The 20,940-nt window shown below is 50.7% G+C and overlaps 1 protein-coding gene across 2 annotated transcripts in view; it reads right to left on the bottom strand.

The window, feature by feature from the left end:
* Nucleotides 1–20,940, bottom strand: part of LOC122388312 (synapse-associated protein of 47 kDa-like) — a 55,942-nt gene that overhangs the window by 25,865 nt on the left and 9,137 nt on the right. For both annotated transcript variants that reach the window (XM_043379282.1, XM_043379284.1), the window contains exons 3-4: nucleotides 11,631–11,779; nucleotides 5,584–5,718 (exon numbers count right to left, since the gene is read on the bottom strand). In XM_043379282.1, coding sequence (XP_043235217.1) covers nucleotides 5,584–5,718; nucleotides 11,631–11,779 — 284 coding nt within the window. The remainder of the gene's footprint in view (nucleotides 1–5,583; nucleotides 5,719–11,630; nucleotides 11,780–20,940) is intronic.

Below are 20,940 nucleotides of genomic sequence, written 5' to 3'. Positions count from 1 at the left end.
TTCATGTTCAGTGTGTCTAAACCACTTGTAATTCAGTGTTTGGGAGTGTTTATAATGTCTTTCGTCCAAAAGAGACGCATTTCAATTTTCTCCCATTGACTTATAATGGGGAGGTCGCAAAATTGACCTGACCTTAGGTCATCGATATCAAAATTCTGAGATATACATTTTGTACATGCTATTGCTCTTAGCAATCGCTGAAAGTTTCAAAGCGATCGGTCACTCGGTGTAGCTATGACAGACATTGAAACTTTTTATGAGGTGAGGTCACTTCAAGTGACCTGGTGACCTGACCTTGAATGACCTTGGTCTGAAATTTTCACAACATGTGTAGAATTGATGCATGATAAGGTGTACCAAAAACGGGAGCGCCGCCGTTTTTGAGATATTCGCGAAAAACCACAAGGGGGGGTGTTCAAACACCCCCCCAGCAGGGCGCGGGTTAAAATCCATATCATGATATTGAAGTTCATAACGGAAACGTTTTTATCTTACCTGAAACGATCCCTTGCGCGTTCCAAGGCTTTGCGTTGCAAATATGCTTTACAAATAACATGCAGAATTAAAAAGCAGGCTCTGGGGAATTTACAGTCTTCTGCTACTTTCACTGAAAACGTTCGTCCAAAACAGCAACATGGCCTTTTTTCGACAAAATCTCATTTCGAGCGCAGTATCGTCAATCAGACAGGTGCAGTGCATTACGTTGAGACATGCAGCGTTAACTCCAACTCCGGAGTCGGAGTCGAAAAGATTTTGGCGACTCCGACTCCGACTCCGACTCCAAGCAGAACTGTCGACTCTGACCGACTCCAACTCCGACTCCGACTCCGACTCCGCAGCCCTGGTTGGCGGTGTACCGATAAATTCCGTTTCATTTTACAACTGCGACGCCACACTGATCGCTTTCAATAGAACCAGGAAGTCGACCTGCGAAGTATAGAAGCTCCCGGGAAGCAAACATCTACCAGTACAACTTTGATCATCAAAGCCAGGTCGGCGATTCCCACGCATTGACCGCGGGCAGAGCAGGCACACGCAATACACATTCCTCACGCTCAGAGCTGTCCCGAGCAAACAGAGCGTCACTGGGGCTCGCGTCTCGGTCAGACGACTGCAGTAACAGCCCGGCGTCCATCAGAGGCGCAAACACAGCCCCCGGGGAAAGGAGAGAGTGGGAGAGAGGAGGGGAGGGAGGAGCTCCGGGTGGCGATAACAGCACCATTGTTGGCACAGCGCCGCGCTGCCAGTGGCCGGCTCGCCACCACACCCTGCTCGCCGCCACTGACCGACTTCCGTCTGCCGAACACAAAGAGCCGCCTGAAGAAAGGGCACGATATCTGGCCCGGATAATTTGCCAATGGAGAGCCGAAAACACCATCCGGGAGCTGAGACGCCCGTGGGGAGGGGGCGGGTCGACCGGAAGTCGCAATCGTCACAGGGGCACCCGGGTGGCGGGCCATCGTCCCTGATCGATACGGCTGGGCGGCACCGCCCCAGCGGCCGACCGCAGCGGTCGCAGTCAGCGCGGTGCCAGCCGGTCGTGTGCTGAGCGCGCCGGAACACTGCTGAGCAGGCACAATACGACGGCACAGGACGGCTCACGACAGCGGCCGTCTCGCCGCGGAGCCGGACACCAGCCGCGGCCAGTCAGCGTCCCGGCAGCCGATAAAGGCGGGTGGCCAATACGGTTAGGCCGGCACCAGCCGCGCTCAGCACTCACTGGTCATATGGCGGTCTGTGGGCCATCTGACCACTCTGGGCAGCCCCGCTCCGGTCCCAGCGCCCAGAGGCAGGCCGACCGCGTGGGCCGCGTCGGGCCGCGCCGGAGGGTGCTGGCAGAAGCAGCCGCCGGGCCGAGTCGGGATCAATACGGCACCCCGCGAGGAGCGGCGGCGCATTCTCCCACTCGAAGCCACCCCGACCCGGCGGCGGCCAGCGGACCGCCCCGCGGTCGCGGCGAGCAGTGACCGCGTCCGCCGCTGTGGTCGGTAATGACACGGCCACTGGCCACCGAGTGTCCGCACCACAGCCGGGAACAGAGGCAGCCACAGTTGCCAGCGGCCTATTAGGGGCAGACATCGCCGCTCAGGAGTCCCACGGGATATCCACTACACCGCCGATGTATTGCCGTCCGAACGCGGAAAACACAAGGGAAATAACAGAAATGTCATGCTGACAAAACGATCGGCCCATTTTATGCAAAGTAGCGTAACACAAAGGAAGACAGTCGAAGTAGGATGTGCGAGGAAGGCCGTAGAAAAAAAACTGAAAAATAAGAAAAGACGCAAAATAAATGGAACAAAAAGTCACTGGGTCGGAGATCTGTTCGCCCGGACGGACATCACGCTATGTGCGCTGCCATCTCAGCATAACACTGGGCCGTGTCCACTGTCTGGCCCAGTGGAACATCGCGCCACATTCGCTCATGGTCCCGTCTGACTCACCCGGCCTGGCCGGCCGCCGCCCTGAGACCCCCGACGACAATGGCTATTGACTGGTGACGTCAGAGATGAATGCCGGTCACTGGACCGGGGGAAGTGGGCGGGGGGGGGGGGCGATCGGCAGAGGAGGGTCCATGGGGAGGGGACAGCTGGTCACACCGCGACCCGGCAACAGGTAGCAAATGGTGAGGTGGGAATGTGCAGTCACGGATAAGGCAACAATGTTTTCCGGCGAAATATGGCATCTACTTGTTATCCGGTTATCATAACAGGCTAGAAGTTAGGGGAGAGTGGGCAAAGAAAAACAAGCTAACGGCCTTAAGGCCCCAGGAGAGTGTGTGCGTCTCAAAAGTTGGAACTGCATCAGTTCTCTTGCTACTGCATCTCAAAACTTTAACGAAACAGCGATTAGGAAAACAATGAAATGTTGATACTCTTCTACAGTACCAGAAGGAAGCAATAACAATTCCTAGAACGACGCATCAAATGTATTTAATGTAAGGATCCGAGTTTTGCAGAGAGAGTAAGCAGTCAACACAAGAGACAAACATAGGGTAATTCTAAGTCATTCCATTCTTGAAGGAGAGGACCCTGCCCGTGGGCTAGCCAGATGCCATGTTATTGCGCATGTAATCAAAATGCTAACGATATACAGACATCTAATTGAATGAAGAATGGTTTAAAACTGTCAAGGAATAAATGATAATATAAAACGAACTTATATGCAATATGTAATTGAAATGAGGATAACATCCCATCTTTCGTTGCTCGGCAGAAGCCTCATAGTACACTCGGGGGCAGATTGATGTTCTACAACTCTTTATCCACCGGGTTCCTATGGCTCAGCATTGGCAGCAGCCGCCTGGTACCGGTAGACTGTGCCGCTTCACTTACTTGTCAAGCGGCACAGCCTACCCACCCGTATGACACCGGTCTGGGTCGGTGGCTGGAAGGTGATGTGGGCCGGCTGTGACGTCAGCGCAGCGGTAAGGGCCGAGCCCGGAGGCTTGGCTCGGGTCGGCGCGGCGCGGCGGCTGGCGAGGGCTGGGGAGTGAGGTGGGGTGGGGGCACGGACATCGCGCGGCTGAGCGAGTGTACTTAACTTTCGCATCTCAAGGCACCAATTATTCTACCTAACAATTGTGCTAAAGCAGTTGTTAAAGGGACTGTCCCACCTTTGCATTAATTCTGAGTTGAGATAGCCAAGTTGGCGGCCAGGTTCAGAAACCACTATATATCCTGGTCGCAATATCCTCAGTTTCGTGGTGTTAAAGAAATTCGTTCCCTTCATTTGAAAATTGGGCCTTAGCTAAGGCCCTATCTCTTAACTATTAACGGTCCTTTGATGACGTCATTTGCATTTTGAACGCCTGTCACGCATTAAGTGAAGATTCACTTGATTTACGAATAAGCTAATCAGAGACACTTGTATGTATGAGCCGCGCCATATTTGAGAGCAAATACCTATATTTGCTGCCAAATTTCCCCCACATTGACATGAAGTAAATTCTTCATTACGTCACAGATCCGATCTAAATGACGTCACAATGAAATATAAAAGTCGCAATATCTCAAAAAGTATACAATGAAAACGCGTAAAAACTTGCAGAATTCGTCACAATATCATGAGTAACATTTCCGAATCCTAAATGGTACTTTTTTGAAGGTGGGATAGTCCCTTTAAAATGTCCTATCCCCAAGACAGCGCCTATCATCATACTTGCAATGCACATTACGACACACTTAAGCGTGGCAATGGGACAGCCGATAGAACTTGTGTCACTCGTGCATCGAAGTGCGGAGCTATATTTTGTATAACATATTAGTATTAAGGCCTTGATTGAGCAGATTGGTGTCTATTATTTCGCACGGCAATCGTCCAGAGACGAGGGAACTGGGGGTTATGAGTATACATAGTGCCGCAGCCAACGCCCCAATTTAAAGCGATTATTACTGTTGCTCTAATATGTGGTCGCAGTGCCCAATAGCAAACCGTTCCAACTAGGAGCCAAAAAGTCGGCCACTCAGGGGAGTTCGAACCGGACTTATCTCACCGGCCAATTCACGACACGAGCGTTCATCTACCGAGAATGGTCCTCGTCTGCACAAAACAAAATGACATTCACCCGCTGACCGCCAATGACAGTACTGTGACATTTGATCGCGTTTGACCGCGGCGGCTGGTCGCTGGTTTCGGCAGCTCAGTGGATACACGCTAGCGTCGTAGGGTGGCCGGTTGGAGAAACCCGGTTCGAACCGTCCCAGGTGCGCGACTTAATTGTTCCTAGATGGAACGGTTTGCTATTGGTGGCTGCGACCACACATTAGAGGAACAGTAAGAGTTGCTTGAAGTTGGGACGCCGCGCTATCCAAAAACCCCAGTTCCCACGTCTCTGGACGATTGCTGTGCGAAATAATAGACACCAATGAGCTCAATCAAGGCCTTAATACTTATCTGTTAAAAACAATGTAGCTCCGCAACTCGATGCACGTGTGATATAAATTATATCGGCTGTCCCAATGCCACGTTTAAGTGTGTCGTAATATGCATGGCAAGTATGATGATAGGCGTTGCCTTGGGGATAGGACATTTTAACAGCTGCTTTAGCACAATTGTTAGGTAGAATAATTGGCGCCTTGAGACGCGAAAGTTAACTACACGCTCAGCCGCGCGATGTCCGTGCTCCCACCCCACCTCACTCCCCGGCCCTCGCCAGCCGCCGCGCCGCGCCGACCCGAGCCATGCCTCCGGGCTCGGCCCTCACCGCTGCGCTGACGTCACAGGCGGCCCACATCGCCTTCCAGCCACCGACCCAGACCGGTGGCATACGGTGTGGGTAGGCTGTGCCGCTTGACAAGTAAGTGAAGCGGCACAGTCTACCGGTACCAGGCGGCTGCTGCCAATGCTGAGCCATAGGAACCCGGTGGATAAAGAGTTGTAGAACATCAATCTGCCCCCGAGTGTACCAGTGCAGCGTCCGGCGGACTTCCAGTCTCGTGCCGTCCGCTGCACGAACGTGACATTTCCGACTCCCGGAAATTCCACTTAGCCGCGCGACACGACCGCTCACATAGGCTCCTAATCACCTGTCCAGGGTTAATCCGGCAGGCGCCTGTAGGCGATGATCTGGCCGTCACTTACCGTAGAGAGGGCGAGGATCTGCTCCTTCAGGGTCTCCTCGTCAGCGTACCCGACCCAGGGGGCCACCGTCTCCGACGGCGACTTCTTGCTGTTGATGAAAGCCTCGTTCTCCTTGTTGAACTCAGTCAACATGCTCTGTGAATGGAGGTGTCACCGGTCAAAGGATGTACAGCAGCGGGTGTGTGCGGCTGTGTAAACTCTCACACAATTGACCTGTCTGGTGTTTGATCAGCCCAAGTTCAGCTAATTGTTCGGTCTTCATGCGACCTATGATAAGCAAATATGTACGCATTCGGGCTTACAGGTATGCAAAGTAGGTATCAGTCATATTATTGAACAGTTCTTAACACTAGCTCAAAGGATCCTTTCTTCACGGTCAGCCTTCTGACACCATGAACTGATACATTATTGTATTTTCCTTACAATTCATCACGCGTTTGTTTAAGCTCCACTGTGCACGAGTCCGCTCCACCCGTCCACTTACAGCTTGAAGTCTTTAGCAACGTTGCAGGTCTGAAACGTTTACATACATGCATTGGTACAACAATTTTCACCTGGAAAGCAATGTGACTGGCGGAGTCAAGAAGCAATTTTCTTAAAAGCGCAAAAGCAAATCTGTTCCGACAAGGAATGAAGCCCGCAACAGTCTAATTTCATTAGAGATCCACCTTGTCGGCTCATGTGGCACATTGAATGAAATGTGTGGGGGTCTCCGGCGGCTGAGCCTGTGAAAAATGGAGCGATTCTGCTCTTTTGATGGAATGGCTTCCGCTACTGTTATAGCTTTGACGTATCTATTGCTTAAAGTGACCATCCCACCTTAACATTAGTTTTGAGCTGAGATAGCCAAATTGGTGGCCATGGCCCGCAAATACCGGTTTGGGCACTCACAACATCGAAAAATGCTTTAAATCGGAGATATGGAATTTCAAACTTGCAGTTTTCGGATTCTAATGGGCTAATGCATTGAGATGCCCCCTTAGAATTTGTGACGTCAGCGGTGATCTAACGATTTTAAAATTTTTACTAAGATCTTTGTGAAGCAGTGGTGGTATATGCTATTTGCGCGCAACATCTGCCGCAAACGCCGCACTTCCAAAATGAAGTCGCTAGGAACAGCGGAGATCCCAAAAAAGTAAACAAAAGTAAAAGTCTAATATCTTAAAAACCGGTGAATATTTTTCGGTGAAGTTTGGTAGATATTCGTTTTTGCTCTTTCTGAACTGAGCGACATCACTTTCATGCAAATTCATTAACTTTTTTAAGGTGGGAGGGTCCCTTTAATTAAAAATAACTATTACGAAAGCCATGTGCTGTTAAAAAAGCGCATGTTTACTAGCCGGGTAAACGGCTTGCGCGTCGAAGAAAAAGATCAAGACACAGTCCCAACACCCAAAACTAGCACTTCAAACGACTTCTCCCAGTCACGGAGATCCCTTCCATCCATTGCGGCTGCTCTCAGCTACGCCAGTCCAGAGCCCTTCCAACCACAGCACTGTCCATCTCATTACCCCGCGTCGGGCGCACCCATCTGCGTCTCAGCCAGTTATATCCACTCTCCCGAGAACCAGCCGTCACCGCTACCCGTAATTACGGAGAGTTACAGCGGCCGTCAAAAGAACCGTCCAACGCGCGGTCACGTGCCAAACTGTTCAGTAATTACCTCCGACGGCCAGTCGGGCCAACTGTGACCGAACTGCTCCGTTCCTCATGACACGACGCTGGTCGGGAGCTCTGAGTAATGAGTCTCTGACCCTTGTGAGACCACGTCTGGCCGTCATGTCAAACGGCTTGAAACGTTAGTGGTCGGAAGATTTATCTCGCTCATCAGCACTGGCAGCTGGCAATTCTCCTTACACTTACAGCGCAGCACTCTGGTGGAACCTTAAAGCCTTCGGTAGGCTTGGGAAGGGACGATCGGGTTCAATGTTCTCTCTCGCGGGGAGGACACATGGAACGGTAAATAGCAACATGGCCAGCCAATCCCACCGAGCAGTCGGCTCGTTTGGATCTGGATGGGATGAGATGAGATGAGACAGGATATGATATGATAGGATATCATGGGATGAGATGAAGAGATGTGGGACAGATTCGGAATTGAGTCTGGTGCAGATGGAGACCAACAGACGCCAATGGCTGGTCGCAGCCAGCCAGGAAGCACCAGCTGGCCCAGACGTGATAAGTCGAGGCCGGGATAATCTGGTTTGAACCGCGGTCACGCACAAGCCGGCCCCATGGGACGCGACGCGAGGCGGCCTACCCCAACCACAGACCCACTGGGCAAGTTGCGGGAAGTTACGGGGTCGACCCACTGAGAGACGAAACCGAAAGTCCGGCCGAGAGAAGGCCGTAAATACTGATGACTGTCCAAATAAAATAACTATGGATAAGCAGTAAGCAGAAGTGCATTGCGACAAACCCTCAGAAAGGTCACATTGTATATAATGCACAAAAGACAGATAGCATACTCGTAAACGGAAAATAGCCTCACTCTGACGATCTTTCGCCAGTCAACAGGATCAAATTCAAAAGAAATCCCAGTCTGACTTTTAACTACCCCTAGCCAGTGGCGTATTTAGGGGGGGGCCATGGGGGCCATGGCCCCCCCCTTTCCGCCCAGCCGCCCAGATGGCGCCCCAATTAGCGCCGACTAGGCTGATGCCGTTTTACAGAGGGAACATGAATTAAAAAGTGATGTGCAGGCAGGGATCGAGCTCAATATCTCTTTGGGGGGTGCCTGGACACCCCAATGTTCTCCAGGGCACCCCTAAATAGGACCTGAGCCCCTCAATGTTGAAGGGCGCCCCTCCGGAAACCAGAATATTCCGAATCCCCAGGGTCGATGGCGCCCCTGAAGAGCCGCTGGCACCCATCTGAACGGAACAGTCGCCCCATTAAAGGTTGATGGCGCCCCTCCAGAGCACCCGGCGCCCCTCTGAAGTTCACAGCTTCCCCCAATCGGCCCATCCTTAAGATCGATAGCGCCCCATGAAACCACTGGCGCCCCTCTAAAGCACCCGCACTATTCTCAAGATCACAGTCGCCCTATCCGAAATCAATAGCGCCCTCAAGAGCCACTAGCGCCCCCCCCCCCCCCGAGACCGAAGTCGACCCGCTTGAGACTAAAGTCGCCCCATTCCAGCCCAATGACGCCCCTCCAGAGCGTCCGGCGCGCCTCTGAAGATCACAGTCGTCCTCATCCGAGGTCGTTGGCGCCCCTCAAAAGTCACTGGCGCCCATCTAAACGGAGATTACAGCTGCCCCATCTTACGATCGATGGCAACCCTCTGAAACCAATGGCGCCCTTCTAGAGTAGGTACCCGGCGTCCCTCTGAAAATCACATTCGCCCCATCCGAGACAACGCTCCTTGAGACTACAATCGCCCCACCCAAGCTTAAGGCGCCCCTCCAGAGCGTCCGGCGCCCTGCTGAAGGCAACAGTGGCCCCATCCATGCCCAATGGCGCCTTCAACGTCCTTCTAAAGATCACAGTCGCCCCCATCAATCCGAGTTCGCTGGCGCCCCTCAAGAGCCACTGGCGTCCACCAGAACCGGAATTTCAGTTGGCCCATCCTAGATCAATGGCGCCCCTCTGAAACACTGGTGCCCCTCTGAAAATCCCAGTCGGACCATCCGAGATGAATGGCGCCCATCCAGACCGTCCGACGCCCTACTGAAGGCAGCAGTGACCCCATCCAAGCACTGCACCCATCTAGAGCACCCGGTGCCCTTCTGAAGATCACATTCGCCGTATTCGAGGTCGTTGGCGCCCTCCAGTAGACGCTGACGCCCATCTGAATGGAGACTTCAGTCGCCCCGCCCCATTCAAGATCGATAGAGCCCCGCCCCCTGAAACCACTGACACTAGGTAATTATTTGACAATGGGGCTTTCTCATCGACATCAAAGGCCCTTTTCAAGATGCAGCAGCCAGGCGGCGCCGAGCTGGGCTAGGATGTGCCAAGCGTTTCTTATAAGGCAGCCTCGTTAGTGCCACCCCTCGTTGCGATACCGCCCCTTCACCGTACAATGCCACCCCTCAATTCAAGTGGTGTGCCTCAGCGCAGTGCCACCCATTATTGCGATGCCGCCCCCGCCAAGCAATGCGGTGCCGCCCCTAGCTCACGCGTTTTTTTATTGAACGTGTTGGGGGTGTTTGAACACCCTTTTCTAACTCATCTTGTGGGTCACGTCGAGACACGCAGAAGGCGGCGTTCGAAAGAGCGTCGAAAACTATTACAAAACTACTTAGATCATTTTTAAGGTTAGGTCGAACTGGTCGAAGGTCAGGTCACCGGAGACAACCGAAAATCAAGTTTCGCCGATTTTGACATTTTTCGACATGGCGGCGCATAAGTCAGGATCAAAGAGATTGAGCTACAGCGCCGCAGCAAAGCGCATTCGATAGCTCTTTTTATGCTCTTTCTTATACGTTATCTCAGATTTTACCTAAGAAAAACGTCTTAGCCTCAAAATATACGTTTTCGCGGAGGGTGTTTATCTGTAATAACTTTTGGCTTAGACCTGCACGAGATCAGTTTAACTGGCATCGTGTTCTATTTTTCGAGACAAGGCAAATGAACCGGAATTTGGCATTAACCTTCCAGGCGGTGGGGGGGGGGCATTTTTTGCCCCCCCCCCCCCTTTAGTTTTTTCGATGTATCTCCAGAACCGCTGCGCCGATCGTCACCAAACTTTCAGTACCCTCCCGTAAATAGCTATTGCACATTGTGACCAACAATTTCTCCAAAGGCTATGATAGGTTGGCCGCTAATGACGTCAGAGTGACGTTTTGGATTTTTGGATTTTGACCCCTAAAAATCAAAAATAGGTTTTTTTAAATATAATAGCCGAAAAATCCAACAAATTTTTTAAATATAAAAAACGGAATATATGTGATAGTCCCTACCGCCTTCTATCTACATACCAAATTTGAGATCGATACCTCTTTTCTTGGCCAAGTTATAGCGAAAAAAACTGTTCAAAATTGATGACGTAACATTTTTCAAACTCGATTTTTGGCAATTATAGACCTCGTAGCGCAAAACAAAGACCACCATTAGACTCCCCGTGACGAGCTGCATCGAATCAATGCCTATTTTTTGCAAAACTATCATTTTAGACAGTTACATTTTAGACAGGTACTAGCTTTTTGTCACTAGCTGACAATGGCGCCCCTCTCAAGGGAAAAAGTCGCCCCCTCGAGCACCATGGCCCCCCCTTTCGTTGATTTCTGGCTACGCCACTGCCCCTAGCAGTAATCCACCGTTGAGCGCGACGCTCTTCATCCTGCTTAACATAATAACAATTTAATTTATCTCACTTAAATAAAAGCGCTCTCGACAAAACAGCAGCCCCACCCCACTACAACCAAACGCTACTCTCATCGAACTCTACCTCTCGCACTCGCTTCTATCGCGCCGGGGCGCACTTCGCTGCCACTCCTCGCCATCTTCTCGTTTTCCCCGACCGGCCTTTCAAACTGCCAGAACCATCTCCCCTCCCCCCGTCTGGAGTCACTGCCCTACTGCCCCAATCAGACCACGTACGGCCGGAATCGAACGACATCAGCCCCGGGCGGGGCGATATTCCGCACACGGTCCGCGCGGAACATCACTATAGCGGGGCGGGCGCTGGCACGGAGCGCGAACACCATCGAGCGGAAACGCAGCAAAAGGTGGCGACGGGCGCATAAATGGACGGGAGAGAGGCGGGCGGGAGGGATGAAAATGACACGGAAAAAGGTGATGAGATGGAGATGGGTTTGAAATGGGAATAAGATGGCACATCCTTGCATGGACACGCGATTTATTGAGCACACAAGAGAGAAAGCAGTGCTATCACTTTATCGTCGGTGGAAATGTTGCACATGTTGCGATGCTTAGGAATTTGGCAACGTCGCCCCGATCCGTGACGATGAACGATGCCGCGTGCTAGCTGCGTCATATCGTTGTAATCGGGAGCACAGCTAAAATGAACCCTTATCAACTGCACTTACCTGCCCCGTAGTCAGCGATCAATAGAACAGAAAAAACGAAATATACTCACATTTTCGGCCACCGACTTTTTGATCTTGCTGCCGGCTTCTGAGACAGTTTTGCCGGCTTTATTGAAAGCAGAGGAGAGGAAACTTCCGAATGTTTTGGCGCTCTGATTCAACTTCTCAGAAACTCCCGACATGTCGGGCATCCCCGCACCTGTGCATAAAAGGAGAAACATGTCAGAGGCACTTATGCAACAGCAAACACTGACTCAATGGACGCAGCGCACGGTTCCCAGCATTGAACAAGAATCACTGCGGCTGATATAACTTTCAATGGCAAACAGTTTTCGGTTGGGCAAGTATGGTTATCGACTACCGCTCCCGTAAAACTGTGGTTCATTTATGATTCCCAGAGATATTTCGCTGACTGCGCTCGAATAAGACCGTGCGGTACAGCATACCTTCCAGGCCACTACTACCACTGCCATCTAGCGGCACGGTTGTAAAATACTCAGCTGAGGGACTGCGACCAACGCTTTTCACGTTGCCCAGGGAGTGGTCTGGTTGATATAAGCAGCCATAAACGTCGTGGAAACTGACAACACCAATTTAAAGGTAGAAGAAGAGCCAAGAGACGTTACATTCCCTGATGATATGCGAGCATGATGCAGAAGAGTTGTTTGCCGCAGAAAATGCAAGCGATAAAAACACGGTTGGAAAAATATGCCGATCAGTTTACCGCGCCAAGATACATGAGGAAAAAGATAGAAAGGCAACTAGCTGACGATGCTGTCAGGCTGGAAAACCTGGCAATCCTGCGGGAGGTCCTCTTATGGCTAGCAAAGGGCCATCAGAGACCGCATGGTCTCTCCGAGACTGGTGGGTTATCTCATGCGAGAAGAGGAATCTGTTAAATCGGTTTGAGGTTCTTCCAAGGTTATTCTTGTGATATTATAGGAAATAATGGCTCTCAGAAGACTAGCGATGACAATAACAAAGTTTATGTCAAAGAGAGCCCGTGCAAAAATAGTCGATTTTAACTAAGGAGATCTTAGAAACGTGACCAAACGAGGACTAAAAGCGACAGCCTGAGCATGCAAATAGTGACTTTTAGCAACATGATTGAATCTTCTTAGCAACCAAAACGGAATTAAAACTAGGCGAAACTAATTTCTTTGACAATAATCGCATTCTCAGCCCAAAATGAAACGGAAGTTTGCAAAAAGTCAGCAATAGCACATAAGTATGCAACTAAAGTTGTTATTTGTTACACCGTTTGGAATACTGGCTGAGCTGAGGTAATTGGCAGCCACAGAGTAACAGAAGGACCCATGGCCGCGTCCCAGATTGGTTCGGCGCGTGTCGACTACTCCCTCATTTCCGGACCACAAATACCTAGACACCAGAGCAGTGACGGGGTGTGGGCGGACGGAGAGCATTGGGGTTCGGAATGGATGGGAAGAGAGTGGGGAGGGGCAACTGACAGACACGCAGGACTAAGAATGGAAGGAAAACGGCAGGCCGGGGCGCACGGCAGACAAGGGACACCGGGCAAGTGGACGGGTCCACCCGAGTCTGATGGCCAACGGCAGGCCAAGGCAGTGCCGCTAAGCCACAGACGGATACAGGAGCTGAGGAAATCGGACAATTAACCCTCGCCCGTATTGGTGTTTTTCCAGCCGCGAACGTATAAGGGAGGGGGGGTCCGTTGGACCCCCCCCTTGCCGTTTCGCCCGTGATCGAGCTAGAGCTTCGCGGAAAAAACGAGCGTGTTGCCCGTGACGAGAGGAAGCCGATGATACCCAATTTTAAGGTCCTAGGTCATCGGTTGACCTTCCAGGTCAGGTCAATGACCCAAAAGTCGGGAAAATCGGGACCTGTTAGAAAGTCGTAAAGCGTGGCTGCTATGGGGTTTTCGGGGTGCTGATCACAAATATCATGTTAGTTTTGATCACAGATGATGTCTTCATGCATTTAGGCCAGGTCGGGTCAGGTCAGGTCAGGTCAACCAGTAAGGGTATTCGTAGTAGGTGGCAACCGCCTCTGACAGCTTCGTAACATGTTACGAAGGTGCCAAAACTACTTCGTAAATGTTCACATGGTTGCTAAATTCGAATTCAGCTCCAAAAACTGGCCTAGAAACATGTAAAACTCGAAAAAGTGAACCGAGGTCATCAAAGGTCAATGACCTGACCTGACCTTCCGGTGACCTTGACACCCACCCTAATGCATGGGAGCAACATCATATCCCATGTTTGAACGCTTAAAACCACGAAAAGACTGCAAACGCGCGGCTAATGCGAGCCGACATACGCCGAATCGCGATTCCGGCCAAACATGGTCTCGAAAAGTAGGTCACAGGTCAAAGGTCATTAGGGTCAGGGTCATGACAATTTCAGGGTAGGTGTAAAATTGATTAACGCGAGGGTACTGAAAGTTTCGTCGCGATCGGCCGCTTTTTACGCGAGTTATTCGCGCAAACCGAGGGGGGTCCGTTCGACCCCCCCCCCCCCCCCCTATACGGGCGAGGGTTAAGGTGGCACAGACATGAGACATCTTGAAACAAATACTCTTGAGATCTAAGGAAGCAATCATCTTCCTTATCAATCATTCATCAAATAAAAAATGTAAGTAAAACAAAAGCACAAAAACAAATATTTAATAAATAAATAAAAACATTAAGCAGCGTCTTATAGATAAATGATGCGTGGGTGAACCAATCCCTTGGAGCGTGCCCACATTCACAGAAAGCAATGCACCGTGATCCCGCACCCAATCAGGAATAGAGTCAGCCCATCGCTCTTCCACCCACACCAACGGCACGGCATTGGAAAAGCCGCCAATCTGCGGGGCAAATGTAGCCGGTACGGGAGGTACTTTATCCTATCCATCCGCCTAGGCCAGCTGATCCGCCGACTTCGCCAACTGCCAATCCCTCTACTGGACCGACCGTCAGCCGTCCCCAGTGATTAGTGAAAGAGCAGTGGGAGCTGCTCCACCCATCGCTCATCACCCGAGCGTGACGGATGGAGTAGGTGGACGACTCAGGTAGGCATAGGTCGAGCGGACAAAATAAATAATTGATAATTGCTGCTCACAGTAAGATTTCCCATGGAAAGTCATTGATCTTGATTTGGCAAAGGCGAAAACTGAACGTAGATAAAATGCACCCAATGTAATTACTGCTAGAACTTAAGATTTAGCTACATGCTCCTGCTTCCACATGTCTTTATCCTTATTTGCCCATCAACAAACGAACAGCCCATCAATCAGCATCAGCAGAGTACTGCGGTCAACAAATCGTTTCGCACCGCCCGTCTGTCGCCATATTTCTCTGACCTCCCGACCGCGGCGCACAAACACCCCCGTCTGTACGTTTTCCCCGCACCGGCCACTGCCCTTCACAAGTGGCTGTTTACGTGGCGAGATGGCTTCTTTACGACGGAGCCGTGCCCGACCGAGACAATAAAACAGTGCCGATGACGGTAACTGGCCCACCCACCAGTCGACCCCATACAACCCCGCCCGGCCTCTCGACAAGTTCATCACCCACACGACCCCTCCGCACGCCCACATACCCCCTCGACAACATCCACATATCCCACCACCAACACATCTCACCACACGCCCATCGTCCCACCACACACCCACCAAAGTTCTGGGCACGCCCACCACCCCTCGACACGCCCACCTAACCCTTGGACACGCCCACTCCCCTCCTCCTCGACACAACCCCGCTGCACCGCGCCGCGGCCGCGGTTCACTGATCGCCCATCGATTACACAGTCCGGTTCACCTATCCACCGGCCTCCTAATGACAATCTACGGCACAATCGTACCCACAGCGCTCACTACGACTGCGCCCATACACCGGCCGGGTTTGAAGAAAATGTGATCTACTAGCTTGGCGAATATTGATAAACGCTTAGGCTGTGCTCGTTAGGGTACTGGAACATCTTAATTTAAAACCATATTAAAGGCCATGAAGCTGCGAATTTCACTGCATCCTGTTAACGTCACTCGCTTGCATCGTCTTTTGGTCCCCCTATTAGGTATTTATCTCTCAATTTGATGAACAACTATGTCTCGATGCGCTCTGATGCAGCGTTCTCAACTCAGCTCTCACATAGCCCCGATCTTCAGAGCTTCGCCCTGCATATTTCCGTTCCACATGGCTCCTTCGGATCCACGGCAGTGACTGGGGCGGCCTTTACCGTCCGAATTCCTGCAGTGCCATCAGCCAGTCGCAGCTGTCTGTCTCGCAGGCGACAGGACGCAATCCCAACTGGAAACGCCGCTCGACCATGGAATTGAATAACTGTGGAAAACGGATGCTCCAATGATGTGGATTTGTGGAACTCACACTTGAGCAGGCTCGGGGGCTCATAAAGGCTTCGTCGAAATAATATGCTCGCGTCCGTCGGTTATTGATCCAATGATCCTCGGCACCGGCAGATACCGGACTTAGTGGGCAGGGGTGCGAGTGAACAGGATCCCGGAGGTATCAACTAAATCGGTTCACTTCTAGGAAAAACGTATTACCTTCAGTAAAATTCTCTCTTCTAATATTTCTTACTCCGGTATATTCATTTTCGATAGTAATTTAAGGCCACTGAAGCAAGACCTAATAACGCTTAATCACTGATGCACGGTCGATTAAGTGCACTGTGTAATGACATATAATGCTCAATATGCTTGGTGAGCCTAGCATTACTCATTTCTTATTGATGTGGTTAGGTACTGTCAGTGACAACCGTTAACAACGAAGCACTTGTCTTATAAAAGCGAGCCGTTATGACATGACGGGACACATCCATAGGGCACAAATGTGCACCGATCGAGCATGAAAAAGAAAAAGAAACATGAAAGTCAACCACCGACCGAGTCTTAGTATAAGGATGGGGGAAGAAACGGTGTTGTCCTGTAGATTGGCATGTGCGGTCCAATAACATTGAACTCTAATGCCCACGCTAAAATGTACAAAACTAAGCAACTTCGACGCATGTTGGCTCATTGTGGAAAACATGAGGAAGAAATACAGTCATATCATTGTAACTTAAAATCATTCAGAGAAACATTACACGTTCGCATTTATTTGAAGGCCATCAATAGGCACCTGGCCCCCTCGAAGAGACAGACGCTAACAAAAAAAGTATAATTGATCGGCAAACAATTGCTCAGAATGAAAGCAGTCCCCGATCAAATACATTTTGTCAAATATGCAATGACCAAAAATTCATTTTTGAAGAAAATGACCCAATACACAGCGATTATTGAGGTTATGATAACTATAAAACTTAAAATTTATGGCGAAGGTGACTATAGCTATAAACAAACACAATAAAAGCTTATGTTATACTGCATTTTCCTGGAAGACTAGCGAGAGCGTAAATTGTTTCTGGCTTCCCAAGAGCGCTGTCAGCTTCAATGGTGTCCGTTGGGGGTTGAGACGTCTGCCTCAGTAACAATACATACAATTGAGCTGGCAGCAGAGCGGCGAAAATTGAATTTTATTTGTGGGGCTGCATTTCAGCAAGGCGAGCATCTAGCAAAGTTGCACTTTGCGACGCGACAGACTAGCAATCAGAGGGCTGAGGATTTTGCATCGCGCTTTTATGAGCTGAACTCCCCCGGTATCACCTTTCCACTGACTAATTCATCTCCCAGAACACAAACTCAACTCACTGACCGAGCCCACTGACCGAGGGTGTTACCGACTTAGCTTACAATTAGGCACATTTCAAGAAAATCCATAGTTGCCGACAGATGGCAACCAAACCAAATCTCGCGTCTTCAGAGTTGAACAATAGCATGCTTTAAATTCCCTCTAAAAGTTTTGCTCCAAAGTTTTCCATGTTTAGAGTCGCATCAACAAGAGAATTTAGCTATTTTATTAGCAATTTTATGCAAACCAGCCGTGTGCCGGCCTCGCGGCCTGAAATATAGTTAGGGCCACAGGGTTCCACAAGTCCGGACCCAAATATATAACCGAGCGGTTCACCGTCATAAATTACCAGGAAACGAGTCCCACAATTCTGCAGCAGACGACAGCAGAAAAACCGGACTACGCCTCGGTTGGTCTGTCCGGCGGAGAGTGGCCCTCGGGGCGTGTGTCAGCACAGGCGGGATCACTGTAGGAGTTCCCATTAGCGGCGGTCGACAATGCTCCGGGTTCGAGTCCGGTGCGGCGGACCGTAGCGGCAGACGGGCTCGTTAGAGACAGATACTGGAATGAGGGTCAAATGCAACAAGCCAGCATAATGAAGCGCAGCAGTGTTCATAAGGAAAGGTCATAAAGTCATCGCCGAAAGATGAGTACCACTATTTGGGACAAAGGGTCGTCAGTTTGTAATTAGGAGTCGGCGGCAATTGGACATTTTGTAAGCCAATATCTCAGCATGGAAAGACTAGCCATAAAATACAGCAATATGGAGCCGAGCATTTATCATTACCAATGATATTTTCATAAATGAACACACGAAACACTTCAGAGTCATTCGATAAATGCAGAGATGAAAAGAATTGGCGATCATATTGCCCTACTCGATAGGTGGCAAACATGTTTATTCCCATTAGGACACAGTTGAAGTACATCAAAAGCCGTTACGCCGCTGTTAGTAGGTAATCTTCCCCTTCATTTCTGCAGCCATATATCGTTCAGAGGCTGCCATATGACATTCACCGTCACACAAAGACCGGTAGATCGCCGCTGCAAAACACGACGAACGGCGCAGGTGTGCGGAAACTTGGTGTCACATTTAGTCACACCGTATACAGAGGCCAATATAACTACGATGGAACTCTAAATAAATGAGGCTCATTGCTCAGTCAAGGGAGACCAAAGAAAGAGCTGATGACGCGTTGATCGGCTATTGTTTCAATCAGACGTAGATATTAGATCAAAGCCCTGCAACTGCTTGCTCTGGCGATGAATCGTCACCGTCCCCGGCGGCAGCAATTCGGCCGCAATATTACCGGACACCACCCCGAAACAAGCACCAATGTTCTCAAGCTGCCACTGAGTAGCGGTCAGTTTGACTGTAGTTGGCAGTTCAGTACGAGTCTACAAGTTCCCACCGAGGCGGGAGGAGGGCTGGGGTGCCGCTGCCACCAGAGCCGATACCGTCCCCAGTCGGGTGGGTTGGGCAGCGGGGGAGGGACAACTCGAGCGTCAGTGCAGTGACATGAGTCAGCAGTATTGGGTACCGCGATACACATTACATATGCAATCCTGGGCAGCGCTGCATGCCTAACATTCAGTGCAATAAGTACAGCTAATCCGACAGCGGGTATGGCGTGAGCAGAGGGCGTAACGGATACCGGGGCACTGCATCCTCCCGCGACTAGTTCTACGCCGGCACAGAATGACTGCCTGGCTGGAACTGAAAAGTCATCATCATGGAGTGTAACTGCCAGTCGGGAGTGGGACAGTGGACACTAACGAACGCGAGACCCAAATTGCAAATGGGTGACAGATGCTGGGAAGCAGGTAGATGCTGATGCCATAGGTAGACGATTGCTTTAAAACCAGTAAAACGTCTTTTCGGCGAAGAACGAGCGAGCGAGATAGTGAGCCCTGCACGTGCAGAAGGGCGAGAGGGTACTTTCAACGGGCTTGTGCAAAGCACCCTTCTAACCGGTCGCTGTAGAATATAGAACAAATTTGAACGCAATCGGCCCAGCCGTTCCTGAGATCTGGAAGCGGCATTCTGCACGTGCGCACGTGCAAACGGGGTCCAAAATGACTTTTGCACGGCACCCTACTAACCGGTCCCCAACCGTGTACCAAATTTGAGCGCAATCGGCCCAGCCGTTCTCGAGATCTGGAAACGCCCCCTGCACGTGCGCACGTGCAGTAGCACCCTAACCGCAACACATGGGAATGCATTGCCTGGTGGGTGCCTACCTGTATGCCAAGTTTCAGCGAAATCGCACCAGTAATTACCGAGTTACTGAAATGGGAACAAATTTGGCACCTCTTATTGTTGTATTTTGCACGTGCAGTGGGGGTCACTCACATAGATGAAGAGTATCCGACCTTTGGTAGAAGGGATGCAGCTACCCTATAAAAATGACCGCAAGACAATCGCTCAAGCCGCTGCTGAGATATGGGTCTCTCAAAATCATTACTTTTGCAAAACTGCTTGAACACCCTTGACTTTTCACGTGGCACGTGCCACGGCGGTCACTGAGATGTATCAAAAGTAGTCAATTACGGGGTAGAAGGGATTGGGCTACCCAGCAAAAAAGACCGCAGGCCAATCGGTCCAGCGGTTGCTGAGATATAAGCCTCTCAAAAGCGTTACAGGCCGGGCCGGGCCGGGCCGGGCCGCTCATACTGAGATTTTTCCGTTATATTGAAAAGACTCACTTCGCTCGCTGCGCTCCCTCGCTCGTAATCATCATTCGTGATTCGGTGTTCAATGAATTATGAATCAATCAATCAATCAATCAATCAATCAATCAATCAATCAATCAATCAATCAATTTACCAGTAAAGGAAGAGTTTAGTTTAATGTTTAAAAAACATATGAGTTATGGCATGTTTAATTTAGACTGCATCACGAACGCAATTCATAAAGGAGGTGTCACAAAAAGCCAAAAGGCCGAACAACATCAATGACGATTATCCCGTAAAACCGTCGGCGTCGGCCGTCTCCCTAAATGTCATCAGTCCAGCTCGGCGCCAATTCAGGGGCCCTCACAGTGAAGAGGCAGTCTATCACTACCTCTCCAGCTCCATCACCAGTGGATACGAGCCGACACAGCCCCGTATCGAGCCCCGGGACGCGCAATAAGCGCTACAGCGCGCCGACATCACTACAGCCACCGGACGGCGCCGTCAAAGCCTTCTCGCCGTCCGTGGGCGTCGCCAACTTGGAACTCCGCGCCCGAAACGGGCCGGCGAGCGGCACGGGCCGATCGTGATTACACCCCGAGGGAGCGCGCGGCTCGTGTGGCCGTCAGCTCCCCCCTGACGGCGTCAATATGTACAGCCGCAGACGTGCCACAAATACACGGCGCCCGGAGGGCGTCAATTACCAGACGGACGTCGTTAACCGCTGATGGAGCCGCGGACGACCGACTATAATGGTCCGAGACGCCGTCAGACTCTGATATTGACGGTAAAACTTGGCCGAACGTTACCTCGGAAACACAGCTGTGGAGCTGCAGGCGCCAGATGTCGACAAGGCAACAACTTTTTTCTCGGAATCGCACTCGTGACAGAACACGCAATATTCTATGTTCAGATAAGCGATCATCCGTGGACATTGACCTATGATTCTCAAAGCATGCAGTTTAATATGGCCCTTCCGGCTTCACGATGCTGCTAGTTGGAGTTTATGGACCGCTAAGGAACAAGTAAACATTGTA

The sequence above is a fragment of the Amphibalanus amphitrite genome, unplaced genomic scaffold (assembly GCF_019059575.1).
Source record: "Amphibalanus amphitrite isolate SeventyFive unplaced genomic scaffold, NRLGWU_Aamphi_draft 000317F_arrow, whole genome shotgun sequence".
Taxonomy (NCBI): domain Eukaryota; kingdom Metazoa; phylum Arthropoda; class Thecostraca; order Balanomorpha; family Balanidae; genus Amphibalanus; species Amphibalanus amphitrite.
Note: the sequence above shows the minus strand (reverse complement) of the source record. Positions and strands in the feature narration are given on the sequence as shown.